This window comes from Ischnura elegans, chromosome 8 (genome assembly GCF_921293095.1).
Source record: "Ischnura elegans chromosome 8, ioIscEleg1.1, whole genome shotgun sequence".
Lineage (NCBI taxonomy): Eukaryota > Metazoa > Arthropoda > Insecta > Odonata > Coenagrionidae > Ischnura > Ischnura elegans.
The window spans coordinates 100,308,575-100,322,885 of NC_060253.1; the positions used below are offsets into that span (position 1 = coordinate 100,308,575).

Below are 14,311 nucleotides of genomic sequence, written 5' to 3' on the forward strand. Positions count from 1 at the left end.
CATATAAGGCAAAGAGGAGGGGGAGGTGGATGAGTTATTCAGGGGCATGCTCCATTTTTCGGGGGGGACGGAAGGGTCGGAGAGGGGGGGCATCACGTCACAATCTTACAGCCCTTTAGTCGCGCACCGGAACCTTAGATATGAAAAAGGCTGAAAAAAATGAGGGGCTGAAATAATAATTTTGGCCCCCGAAACAGATTTTGTGAAGGCGCGCTAATGAATAACGATGGTGCTTTGTTTTGTGATGAATTATGCCGGGATGTAAGCTGAGACGCGCTTATTTTAAGATCCAACACGCTTCAAAACGTTATCCCGAGTTCAGCGAAAATGCCTGACAGGATCAGTTCATGAAATTGATCTGGGTGACTTAATTTAACACTGTATTGAAGGTTGCTTAATTCATTCGAAAAATTACTCCTGCATTAAACTTACTGGGTGTGATTTTTTGGCCATATCGTGCATTAAAAAGTACTAATTTTAGTATTCAAGGCGAATACTTAATGCAATAAAATTGATCTTAATATCTCGACCTACGCCCGCCAATTTCGTCATCTTCTCACAACACACATTTTTTCTTCGTAAAGTAAGACTACAATGATTTTTCTGCGTTAATTATCGCAGAATTTTACGCACTTAAAATGTGTACCCTGATTATTTTCCACAGTAATTTGATGTAACGAAGAGACTCGACTAATGCTTAATTTAATGCACATCAAAAACTTTTATGAAAACATTTCATCTTTTAACCTCACAGAAATTATAAAAAATATATATGAGAACACAAATATATACCATGTGTTACTTCATATATATATTCCATTAATGAGAAATAGATATTTTATAGACGTATATAATTATATACATTACTGTTAAATTGTACGAGAGTTTTTTGCACTTTCGTATGATTTAACAGTTGGTTTTCTAGCACCTCCCGCCACAGATGCGGCTTGAGTGGTAGTATGCAGATGAAGAAGGAGGTAGTTGATCAATGTTAAGAGCTTGAGAGTGTAGCCGACGAAGGGAACATAAAAAACAGGACATTTTTCCCTCCCGCGGCTTCCATCTTACCGGTAAATGAAGAAGGATGCGACTGCCAGCGCAACTACCACGGAGCTGAGAACGATACTAAGGATGGCGTATCCGGGGAGAGCTGGAAAATAATAAAGATGAATATAATACTATACTTTATCAGCAAAAAATATCTAAGAATAATTTTTATTATTACCTCACTGTAGTTAATAAAATATAAACGTTGATTAATACAAATATGGAACCAAAATTTATGATGCACCAATACGTTGAGGCTAAAAGACGCGTTCTGATCAATTTACTTCAGGTGCTAAAAATTGATACCCCACCAATGTATCAAACACACCAGCATAAAAGAGCTAGTGGCCAGAATATTTGATTAACAAAAGAGTTCACAAGGGACTTGAACATGAGACACAGCGATTAGTTGCTCCAACTAGTAGGTCAGGGGTCTCCAAACTTTTCAATCTAAGTGCTACATTATATACTTCCCACATTTATGCAGGCCGAAGGAATAAAAAATTAAAAATATCAAATCGGTGCCAGGAATTTAATTTCCCCGAAAATTAGAGTTTAAAAATGGAAAAAAATATCTCGTTGGAAAAAATCAGGGTAAACTAAATAGATTCCTGCTTTAGTTTTATACAACCGTGTTAGTGTGGTGGATTATAGTACTATCGTTTTGACTTCAAAATTTCATTAATATAAGGTTCCAGATTAGATGAGCCAATTGTAATAATTGTAAGTAAGGGCACAGGGATTTGTTTGGCAGGCCGGATGAAATTATTGTTGGGGCGGATGTGGCCTGCCGGCCATAGTTTGGAGATCACTGTACTAGCTGCCAAACTTCCCTCAGAAGCGGATGTTTTTTTATTGGAGTCAGGAGGATAGCACTCACAGTTGTCGGGGCAGAGGGATCCGTCGAATCCGCAGAGGGGCTTGTCTGGCGGGTGTGTGGTGCGACCGCCCGCCCAGTGGATCTTGGCGCCGGGGACGTCCACGAGGGTCCGCGTCGCACCCTCATAGTGGGCCACCTCCTGCGTGAAATAAAAAAAAATGACGGTCACCAAAAAAATGCATTGGGCCTGGTGATGGTATTAAAAATGTCAAATGAACACAAAGTCTCCACGCAGCTATATATGTACATACTACGATTGATTTCAACTACTTAGCTTCATTTAGAAAGGGCATGAGGAGTTGGCTTCATATACAGGGTGGAGAAAAATTATGTCACGAAATATTAACTCTGGATAGCTGATGCAATTAGGAATCCAAGTTATGGATGATGTTTAGTTCTAAAACGCGAAAAACCATTTTTTAAATACAGAAACTTCGAGCCAAGCGCTCCAATTGGCAGCAAATTTGCCTTGTTACCGGATGCTCTGGGCAAAAGCAAATGCAGGCAATGCATTCGAAAGCATGAGCAAGGAGACTGCATAGATGAGGCCCAATTCCATCGCATACACGATGCCACTGCCACTTCGGTCGCATTTTAATCGGTTTTCAAATATGTCCGCGGCGCGGTGATGAGTGCAATGGGATCCACTTCATTCCAATATTTTGCGTTATAATGCTTGTAATTGCGAGGATTAGCATAGGAAAGCTATGAATTTGATGGATCACATCATCATGTATGTAATTTTGGTTTGCACTCATAGTTATACCTTATTCCCCGTGAAACTCGGATCTTTCATCTACATCTACATAATACCCCGCAAGCCACCTAAAAGGCGTGTGGCAGGGGGTGTTAGGACAACAGCCATATACACACAAAAAATGAAGTGCTCTAACGAAGTTGGGACTAGGGTTTATTAAAGTCCTTTATGGTTCGGGGAAAAAACTAATTCCCATATCTATCCCTTCGGCAAAACATCTCCCTTAATTAATCGCTTCTATCAGACCTGGAAATATAGTGTGGCTCTAATATTATATTCTCTGTGTCGCTCTTAAAGATATACATTCTCAATTTTTCAAGCAATCTAAGCCAAGCGCGCAGCATCCGAGTCTCAAGCGGCTCCTAGCCTAATTCGCTTAACACCTGAGTAACGCTGTCTGTACGCCCGTAACATTTTGTCCGTCAGCGACGCGAGTGGCGACTTTTGTAAACCCATTTAAAATGCACGGTGGGTGACAACACATTTAAAGGCCGGCTCGAGGATCACCTTTTTTTAATATTCGTGGTCATGAGTTATCAAGAGCATTTGGGAACAGCGAAAACTCGCAGCCAGTTGGAGCGCTTGGCTCCAACTGGCCGCGAGTTCCAAAGTTTCTTTAGTTAAAAAATGATGCGTTTTCGACGTAAACATCATCAGTAATTTTGGTTTCTACTGGCATCAGCTACCCAAGGTTAAAATTTCGCGACATAGTTTTTCTCCACCCTGCATGTGAAGCTGTGTGGAAAGTACGAAGGCTGTTCATTTACCCTATTTAACATTCGTAATTTCTACGAAGTATCGCCTTCATCCATTAATTCATTAAATTAATGCCGGCAGGCGTAAACTCAAAGCAAAAATCTTAGAGATCAAGGTGATCTCGCAGAAGCAGGCAGTGTTGTTTTTAAAGACACTTTTAGCGACAATATTGGAACACCCAGCTGTAACAAAATCTCATAAAACATAAAATTTTTTAAGCCAAATAATTATAGCTAAAACTCATTTATTGATGCATATTTTACTAAAATTCTAATACGTCTCTATCCTCTACAGTTATAAATGCAACAGAAATAAATTTTCAATGAAAAAAAGAACATATGAACAAACGCTATCGTGCCGATCAGCGATATTTCATGAAAGGTCAGAGTGGAGGGAGGAATGGTTCAAGAGATTTGGTATTTTGCAGCTTCAATATAGGCAACCTGTGCAGTGACCAATAATAGCTGACGTTTCTACTAACTCAAAGTGCATATTGCCCAGTTAAAAAAAATAGCTTGCCGTAACTTGGCTCAATATGGTTTAGATGAATGATAGACATACCCCACAAATTACAACTCAAACCTCGCATCCATCATTAAAATAATTAAGAGCGCCTTTGATAATTTTTATGGCTATCGATATCTATCTCTCTCCTATTAGCTATACAAGGAGAGATATCCTCTCTACTATTGGCCGTAGACGACATTTTAAGGTATTTTAGTAAAACTTTATTCATAAGTAGTTGATTTATTTACGCTATTGGAAAAAAATATTCTTGCCTCGAAGTAGAGCAGCGTTGAGTTGCAGGCTTTTTATTGCTCCTGATTGTGAGCTAAAATCAATTCTAGCGAATATTAAATTTATCGCGTGCGCAAGCTTAGATGGAGGCAATTAAAATGCATTAATTATTTTAGCAATACCTGCATGCTTGCACACATATGGCTATCGCACGTATGATTCAGTAAACGTAATAGGATCCGTACACCAATTGGCCAAGCAATATGAGTTTGCTGTGATTTGAATCGGACGGACGAGGAAATCAAATCATTACTAGGGAACACAGAAAGAATAAATGATGGAAAATTTCTATTTTAAGGTAGCAGGAAGTGGATCCTGCACCGATCAGACGAAAATGAGATAAATTTGCAACCTCGTTCAGGCACATGGCATCCATTGGGGATTTGTGGGTTCAGCTCTCGAAATGTATTGCCATAGGTCGACTACCTGAAATACAACTACTGAGGGTACTCCTAGCTCATGCAAATATCCTCTGACAATCCATTTTTCGGTAGTGAAAGTTCTCTTCACGAACTTCTCTGACAAGGAAATTCAAACCCCCGGCAAGAATATGCATTGGTATAAGAATAGGACCTCTAGTAAACGTGCTTACTCATGGAAAGGAACCCTTTTTAGGCACAATTTTACTATTTTACGGGCATAGTCGCCATGGGTTTTCTAACCGATCTCTAAAAAATTAAGAGTATTTTTTTAAATAAGAGGACTTCACTCAGATGGCTTGATACTATAATACTACACTGACTACACTATAATTCATGCGGAGTAATATTAGTCGCAAAAAATGAGATTTTCCTTAGGTCACTTACGACTTACGGACACTTCTCACTCACGGACACATTTTCGAGGGCCGTTAGTGTCCGTTAACGTGAGGCGCTGTGGTTGTATTTCCTAGTATCTGCCAATAACCCGCGATAAATTTTACTTTAATTATTATTTATACGAAATATATATCTAATTCAATGAATTGTTCGATTTGTCGGTGCATGTATCTTGTGAACAAATTATAAGTTTAGGAAATCCGTATAGGACGCAAGCTCCCCTGACGCAAATCACAGGCCACGTGCCTGATCTTGTCAAAAAGAAGTAGAAGAAAGCGTTATCCAGAGTAATATTTTAAATAGAGAAAATTAGCTAAATTCAAAGGGTGCATGAAAAATGAGGATTGGTGAAATAATTTATCTTTTTTGGACTAAAACTCTCTTGAATTAATATTGCAAGCAGGAAATCGATCCTCCGATAATTCTGCATCCACGCAGAAAGTTGCAACAGGAACCTAGGAGTATTGGGACATTGTCTGTCGTTTACCATAGCTGCCAAAAGGATGATAATTTACTTAGTATTTTATTCCTCCTATCCTCATCATATTTTTATAAAACGAAGTAAATTTCTATAAGAGTCGATACGCAGAACGATGATGACTGAGAAATAGAAACAACCATTTATAACTATAGGTTAAGGTGCTTTGGTCTTCCCAATGGAATTTTCTTCCATCATTCACTGGTGGGTAAAATACAATTTTCTGATGTTTTAATGAATATAAGATTTAGTTTTTATTATAAAAATGAAAAATTGCATTTAAATCACCGGTAAAATATTTCAGACCTGCATAAAAATTAAAATATTATTTGTTTTTAGCCATGTCAGGCTTTCACGGAAAATTTTAACGTAAAATATTTGACAGTAACTTTTCTTTGTTGGCCCTGATATATCAAAGAAAATTAAGCTAGTATAATTGAATTATTCCGATTTAATTATAAGAGAATTTAATTCACCGTTATATATCTCGCCTATTGTAATTCACTTTGATATGCTGTACTAAATTCTAATTATGGGTGCGAGTGCTTCCTCTTATTATAATTCCATTATATATAAGTCATTCCTAATCGAATGCTGTTTAAGCTTTTATGGGCTTGCGCGCTTTTAAGAGAAAAAATACACGTGCAGAAATATTGAACAACGGCACTGGAGCAAAGAAAATGTCTAAACATATTTGAGGACATTAATCCATTGTTGGAATTTTTCCGATAGCTATAAATAAAACGCGGACTGGAGAAGTAATTACATGATTGTATTTAATCTTATTCACGATATCAAATTTAATGGTATGAGGTAAAATAATGAATTTTAGCAGGCATTTTATGGAGAAGATTTATTCGTATTTCATGGGCGTAATTCTCTAGAGAAATTTACAACAACAAGAAAAGGATTTTTAAAATTAAGTTTGATATATTTTTAAATTGTTTATCGGTGGGAATCGCCCGATATTGCGCTTTTGATTGATTGGACCTATTTTAAATATTCAACTTTCACCTTTGCACCTCCTGACCTTTTCCTCACCCTATAATATTAACACGCTTACCCTACAAATTCCTAAGACCTCATACGGAAATTTTAAACCACTTAATTATGTGTGCAGCTAATAATTTACCGATAGTGGCTTGGCTGGTTTGATAACTTCCATAAATATTACCGTTGAGCCCGACTGATTGCACCCGTATTAGTATCCTCATCTTATGATTCAACCCTAATATCCTTCAAAATCTCTCTCCCTTCCTCATAATGTCCATTTTTTTATTGTTCAAAATTTGATTGGGTTAAATACTTGCATTCCCCGATGACTTTATTTTTTATTTTGACCTCAAATATGCTATGTCGTCTGTGTTTCACCACTCCACCTATTTCGGGGAACTACATCAGTTTACTTGGGTTATAAAGATCATTTTGGAATGGTACTAAGTATATTTGTTTAACTCAACGGACTTCCAAAAGGTGACGGCCGAAGTTCTCTGCATAATGTTTAGAGGTCAGCTACTATTCTCATCACTATGATTTATCGCGAAAGGTCAAGTGGGACGGACCACCGCAGTCAAGCAATTAGCACCTTCCTTTGTCGCGTCAGGTTCCGAGAGAGCCATTCGTCCGACAATGAGGTGGCTTAATCAATACAACACCAGCTCTAATTTTCGCCGGCAAAGTTTTGTGTGTGTATCGGCGCGCTAAACCTCACTTCTTGCTAAAACGGTTTTGTAATTGATCCCATGGCACGTTGATAGGGTAAAGAAGTATTTCATTGACGATCAAAATATAATCCTAGAACTAGTATCGTGATTGATCATGACATGATCGAATGTGAGTTCTTGTGCATAATAGCTCCTCCTGTCTTCGCAACCCTTTTTTCATCTTCTTTTGTCATCTCATCTTTCGTTTTGTAACGAAGGTTACAATAGTAAGGTTTAATTGTTTACGCTTGATAATAATGATTATTCATTGAAACCTGGGTTGCTTCGTTTAAATAAAAGGAAGTTGTATCATTAATAGATATCCAATCAAGAAACCTTAAAATTGAATTATTGAAAAATGAGTGAGTGAATTTTGTTTCTGGCCACCATTTGAAAAGAAATGGTAGATGTTAATCGTCAGTAGGTATATCTTTTAGGAGATAAAAAATCAAGACTGTAGAAGGTCGGTTACAAGATTTCAATTTAGCACCGTTTAGTCAATCGCCAAGAAATCTACTTACTAGATGGGTTAGCTCACTGTTCTGATAGATATACCTTAATTAATCTATCGTGGGAATTTGGTCAAGAAATGTAGTTCCATTCAAAGCAATAATTTCAAGACTTATCGCAGAGCATTTTAAATAAGCTATTGAACGCTATGCCGCATTCGGCCTACAGAAATACTATTTGATTGGCGATCACCAATGAAAAAAGTAACCCCAGACTATTATGAACCACATGGAATAAGAATTTTTTAAATAGAGATATAAAAGAACAACACACACAACACACAGAGAAATCAGTATAATAATACTAAGAAATGTCATCAGCTACCAAGTATTCTTCCAGCAAGAATAAATTTGATTTCTGAGAAAGTTTTCCACGCCACAATCATCGTAGGCTTTTTCGCCATGATGCTCAGTAATACTCAGGGATACCTTAATTAACGCTACCGAGCTGCTGTAGCTGACTTGACAAATTTCGAAGAAATATATTACCAAAAAAAAGGAAAACAATGAGAGAAGTTGATTCCTCGAAATTCCAAAATGGACAGAAATGTTTTAACAGCTGAATTAAATTAATATTTGTTCTAAGTGAATATTTGCCGAGTGTTTTCTCATATTATTTTCGAATAATTGAGACTTTTATGCTAAATTGAGCGTACACATAAAATTCCAAGTAAACAAAATTAATACAAAAAGCATAAGTAAATATTTATGTTGATTCGAAATTCGTTTGATAATATTTCATATGGGAAAAGCAGTGGAGAATAATAATTTTTTCCCTCCCTCTGGATCAAATCGTAAGCAGATCGGAAAATTTACCCTGACCTATATAAATTAGACCTTGAAATAGACATTCTATGGGCGTTTTCCTGCTGTGGGTTTTTTCGATGAAGGACACTATACCCCTATCCTCATGTTTTTTTCCCACAAACAGAAATATTTTTTCTTGCACAAATTTTTCACCTTTACTTGTTTATCTTTTTTTACATTTCACAAATAGTGTATATTGTATATGTTTTGTTTTGTAAACGTTTATCCACCGTTTGTAAATATGTTTTAATTGACGCAATCGAGGGTTTAGGGGGAAAAGGTCCCACTTTTTAGTCTCAACCTCGCCCGAAAGACATATAATTATTATTATTATATTTTGCATGGAATCATGCGCCAGCAAAAAATAAACACTTGATAGTAATTCTCACCGAGATAACCGAAATTCAAGGAATTATTTCCTAAAATACACCCTTTTAAACTATATCATTTTATGCCAGAAAAAGTATACGTATAATGCATCACATACAATCATAATTACACATTTACGTTTTATAAGAACTTTATTTCTGCTTTATATAAAAAAAAAGGTTTACTGATGAAAAATAAACTTTGAGTTCAGAAATTTACAACAGTTTTAACTTTACGAGCAATTTTTATTGCATGACTGGAAAAATATATTTCATAAGTATAAGCATTTGTATTACTATTGATGGATTTAATTGAATACAGTCTTACCAAGACAAAAAATTTCTCTATAATTAGGGAGCAACTAATATCGTTACAATTTAAACTGTTTGTGTTTACGTAAACTATTGTATATCAATAATTTTCATAGGAAAATAGTTGTTACTTATTTAAGAATTCGTGTTCTAAAACATGGGACGACCTGTTTTAGTTTACTTAAACTATTCTCTACAAAATTGATTCAATCGATTAAAAACATTACCTCATAACAATATCTTATTGTAGTTATTTATAAATTGATATTATGGAAAATCCAAAATTTATTTTAGCGAAGTTATTATAAAAGGTGAATTTGCTTGTGCTGGAATCAATTCATTATTATTTGAAATTTCCAACACCTCACATATCCAGTCAAAACTTGGAATATGCTCGCTTACCACCAGCATTTGGACCCAAACCATAATCATTAAAAAGAAAGGAAAGAACAAATTTCACCCTCTCATTAAACAACAGAAAATTCCAGAAAAAATGAATCGGAAGTCAGGATGAAAAAGCAAGCAGGACACGGGGGGCGACGATGACCTCGAAATGCTGGAAATCATGGAAAAACTCGCCCGCTAGAAATCCCTAGAATAGTGCATTCACTTTATAGAAGTTATTTTAATAAAATTGAATGCTATTCAATTACCCACTAAGATCAGATTTGAAGATGGACCAATAAGAAAAGAAGTTCTCATTTAATAGCCCATAAAGATGCCAAATAAAAATATTAATTGAAAATTGGAAGCCAAATATTAAGTATACCAAAAATTGAGTGTATTCTGTTTCACATAGCAAAATCCATTGCAAAATATAAAATTAATATTGCTCCACTTGCTCCGAACCAAATCATCCCTTTTGTGTCTAAACAAACGGAGCAAAACTTTGAAGAGCACTAGCATCTAAGACGGAGCTCCAAAATAAACTGTAACTAGCTTAACGAGAAAGCCAATAGAAGCACCAGCTCTCTTGCCTAATGGCTTAGAGAGCAAGGCCAGTCCGGGCTCTTAGGCGCCGTTTTTAACATTTCGGTGAGAAAAGTTGGCTATTGAGAGCAAGACAAGGAAATAAGGTCAGTAGCCGCAAGCCGAAGAAACTTTGCTCAGATGGAAGTTCGGAAAGGAGTATAACTACTACAAGATAGCTGCTAAGCAGAAGCCAGTTAGACTAAGTTCGTCATGGGAAGTTGACCAAAAGTGATGTACATTAGAGGAAAATACGACTCAGATGCAATGACTCCACGAGGAACCAATTTCTTTAAAAGTCTTGCACGTACCTTGAATGTATACGTTTCGGGGTCCATGTCAAGGAGAGAGTAGTCCGCTATTCGATCCCCATTGGCGTCAATCGTGACGTTCCCCGTGATACCTGAAACACAGAAAGAGGTACATTTAGGCGATGAGCTACGAAAATAATAGTGCAGTTGCGATACCAGGAGATACATGAAGATATGGATGGAGTGTTTGATAAGTTTCCTAGTAACGCAATTATTTAATTCACTCGGTGCAGAGTCATTTTTAATTGAGAAAGAATGAAAATTGCTGCTAATAATGGTTAAAATGATGCCCACATCAAATGGAAAAATGAACTAACCGTCCTTTTCAGTTATTTTGGGGAAATGTTTTTGATAGATGGCAGGGTTGGATTTATAAAAATACAACTACAGAACAAAAGAGGAATATTTTCAGGGCGAAATCCGCAGTGATTATCAAGCTGAAAAACCATTATGCCCCAAATGAACTATCACTCACGTCAACACAGGAATATTTGGTGACTGTTCAAGGAAAGCTAAAAACTCATCAAGCCATCATTGAGTCATTATTCCTGGTCAACACAAATACACACATTACAAGTGCGCAAACTTATAAAAAAATAATAACAACTTTTAAATCACATTTAAAATAAACACTCGAAAATAACAAGGAGAGAAGATATATGACAGTGAAAATTTCTACAAATGTAGCTGTTATTTATCACATATAACTCATCTGAAAGCAAATTAATAGCTATTTTGCCGTAAACTAAACATTGGCCGTATTTTGAAATACTAGCACATTTTGAGTTCCAATCCCTAATATATCTCTACATCACACACAAAAACGCTTTAGATTCCATTCCATTCGAACTAGAAACTTTCTTAGACTCTCTTTCCTATTTTAAATCAGAAGTATAATTTATTTATGATAAAAAGTTTCATCTTTGAAGAACGATTGCCGAAAGGCGATTTCCTGGAATGAATGCCACATTGTGTCCAAAACGTTTCTTTTGCACCGTAAGACATTTCAGCCGCCCAAAGATATATTCTGCCCCAAGATTGCGCGAGGACCAAGGACTTTATTTCTCCTGAAAGGGTTCATTAAGAGTCACCCTTTTTCTACTGTGCGGGGCCGTTTGTAATCATCATAACTTCTCTTTTCCTGAAATGAAAGTTAGCATATTTCGTGACCCGCAGCGCAGTGCCCTTTGGCATGGAGGAAATAAGAGAATTTTGCGCAAAGGTTAGGTCTGTCTTGCGGGTCACCTCTGACCTCGTTTCTTTTCATGCATTTCTCGGTACCGGATGGAATGCAGAATAGCGAGTCCCTTGGGGTTAAAAGTCCACAGGCAAGGTCAGAGATTTGGTGTTATCTATGCAAACCTCCTTCACAATAGAATAGCATTCTTACGATGCCAAGTAAATTGCACAAATTTTCTGCATACTCATGTGCTGCAAATAACAGCTACTACCACGTTAATGAGCCACTCTGTAATTAACACATTTTGCATAGCTTATTTATATTAAAACTTTCAAAAGGTGAGTAAAGAAAATGGTAATATGATTGATTTTTTTGTATTAATATGATGTTAATAAAAATTAAAATATCATTTGTGCATACTATCGCAATGATGCCCATAAATTTTTGAGTTTAAGTATCTGTTTTTAGAAGATTTTTCTGCAATAAATATGACGCCAACAGTTGATAATGTCATTAAGCAGCCAAGAGGGCAGAAAAGTCTTGTCAATAGGTTTCTCGGGTTTGTAAGCGGGTGAGAAGATTCATCCGCGACATGTTACGGCACCCAAAACCTATTACAGATGTGAAGCGCTTACTATAAATGGGTATAAAGGTGGGTAGAATTTCCAATCGTAAGATGATGCAGAGTTTCAGCTGTCAAGTGACCCATCACACACTTTCTTCCGATGAGGAAGTGCGCCAGAGGGTTTAATGGGGACTGACGAATTAATTAGGCTAATTAATTTAAATGGGCGTGGCGGCTGACCGACTAGGTTCTGAGTTATTTTTACTCCATTTTAGATCGGATCACAAAAAAGTCCCATAAAAATCACAAGCCAAAGAATCAAAATCATAAAAACACCTTTAAATTGCCGAGACTATTCGATTTTGTGGTCATCCTCCCATAACATTCTACAGCGCGGCTTGCTAGATAGCATGTAGGTGCATACGACTCTTCCCTTTCTATAAAAAAGGAAAGTTTATTCACAAGTGACTTAACACTAGAAGGACGAGACCCGTCATTTTGACGAGGACCTTACTTAATCAAATTGGCTATTTTTTTCTGTCGTCTTAATTTCTTCTGGATTTTATTTATTTTCCTTGGTAAGTATTTTGCTTAAATAAAATTTAATATTTTCAAGAAGAAATGGAGTGATACCACCTGCATGCCTTAAAAGACCAGCATCCTTCAAAATGACGGTTTGAGCCTTTCTATTTTATTTGTAACTGTAAGGAGTTTTTTTATTCAGGAAACCACTACACTATATCATGAATGGCCATTTTCAAATTTTAGTTAGCACATTTATGCATTTAACATTCCTAATAACATTTTGAATGGAAAAAAGCAGCATATCTGTCATACCGAGTAGCGTGTGGTAGGTTAAGCCAGGGAAAGCAGGAGCGACTTGACTGTTGTTCATTAAAAAACTTTTTATTGTGAAATGATTTGTAAAATACTCAGTTGTATTGATAAATAAAGAAAAATGAAGTTATCAATTAATTTATAATTAAACTAAGATATATTAAAAATAGTAACTACCCGTCAAAATTAATCCAGCAATGGTCTTTCTAGGTAGCCATACAACCTCGGTCTTTTTAGCGTGAGAGCGTGAAGACTATTACCTAAAGATATACAAGCTGGGAAGGTAAGGGAATATGTTGCTCTCACACATAAAGCCCTTGAGCGACGAAAATCCTGTATTTACACTCGTCCACCCCTGCTTCATCCATTCATTCGCGGGCCGTCTCACATTCTTGCCTGAAAGAACTTCTTAAATCTCCCACCAGGGGCCTCCACCTAACCCTCTTCCGTGTTTTACCATTTCCTCTCCATCCCCGTCCCCCATAAGTCTTCCACCCTACTCAATTCTTAAAGACACTTTCTCGCTTTGTGATCTTCAACTTTTATTCTCCCTAAAATCCTCTCACTATTTCAGAGCCCGTGTCTGCCCTTTCCTCACTCGAGACCCATTTTCCTTTTTCCTTCTCAGCTCATCCTTCATTTTCATTACTCACCTGACCAATTTTCCTCATGTATTGTTCGTTGTATCTACTCCGATACCTGAACCTTTTGTATTCATAGGCCCTATAAGATAAATGAGCTCAAAATTATGGATCATGACCAAAGATAAAAAAAAAAACAAATTCGAATAAAAACCATTGAGACGCAGTCGTACCTCATATTTGTCTTTTGAAATAGCTCCTTCCTCCTGCATTGAGGAAAGTCCAACCCACCTCGCCTTGATTCATTGCTTATCAGCTTTCCTTCACACCCTCACGATCGCCAATTGTATATTTCTAGGCCTTGGCGATATACCGAAACGTCGGAAAATATCACGATTCTTAAGATAGATTTGGTTTTTCATCAATTTTCTATTATAGCAACAGAAGGATATTTTTGCTTAGCTAAAATTCAATGTATAAAAATATTCAATAATCGCTAAAATAAGAAATATAATGAACATATGCCTTACTTTGATCATAGACACATATAAGTAGCTCAGAGTCTCAAAGAGAAAATGGATGAATAAGAGAAAGGCATGACTAATGCGTGAATTTCGTGATAAGTGAGGTTTGGG

At 36.6% G+C, this 14,311-nt stretch overlaps 1 protein-coding gene across 1 annotated transcript in view; it reads right to left on the bottom strand.

Annotated features, from left to right (window-relative positions):
* Positions 1 to 14,311, bottom strand: part of LOC124163312 (atrial natriuretic peptide receptor 1-like) — an 897,209-nt gene that overhangs the window by 276,414 nt on the left and 606,484 nt on the right. The window contains exons 9-11 of the mRNA XM_046540130.1: positions 10,514 to 10,605; positions 1,928 to 2,066; positions 1,069 to 1,150 (exon numbers count right to left, since the gene is read on the bottom strand). Coding sequence (XP_046396086.1) covers positions 1,069 to 1,150; positions 1,928 to 2,066; positions 10,514 to 10,605 — 313 coding nt within the window. The remainder of the gene's footprint in view (positions 1 to 1,068; positions 1,151 to 1,927; positions 2,067 to 10,513; positions 10,606 to 14,311) is intronic.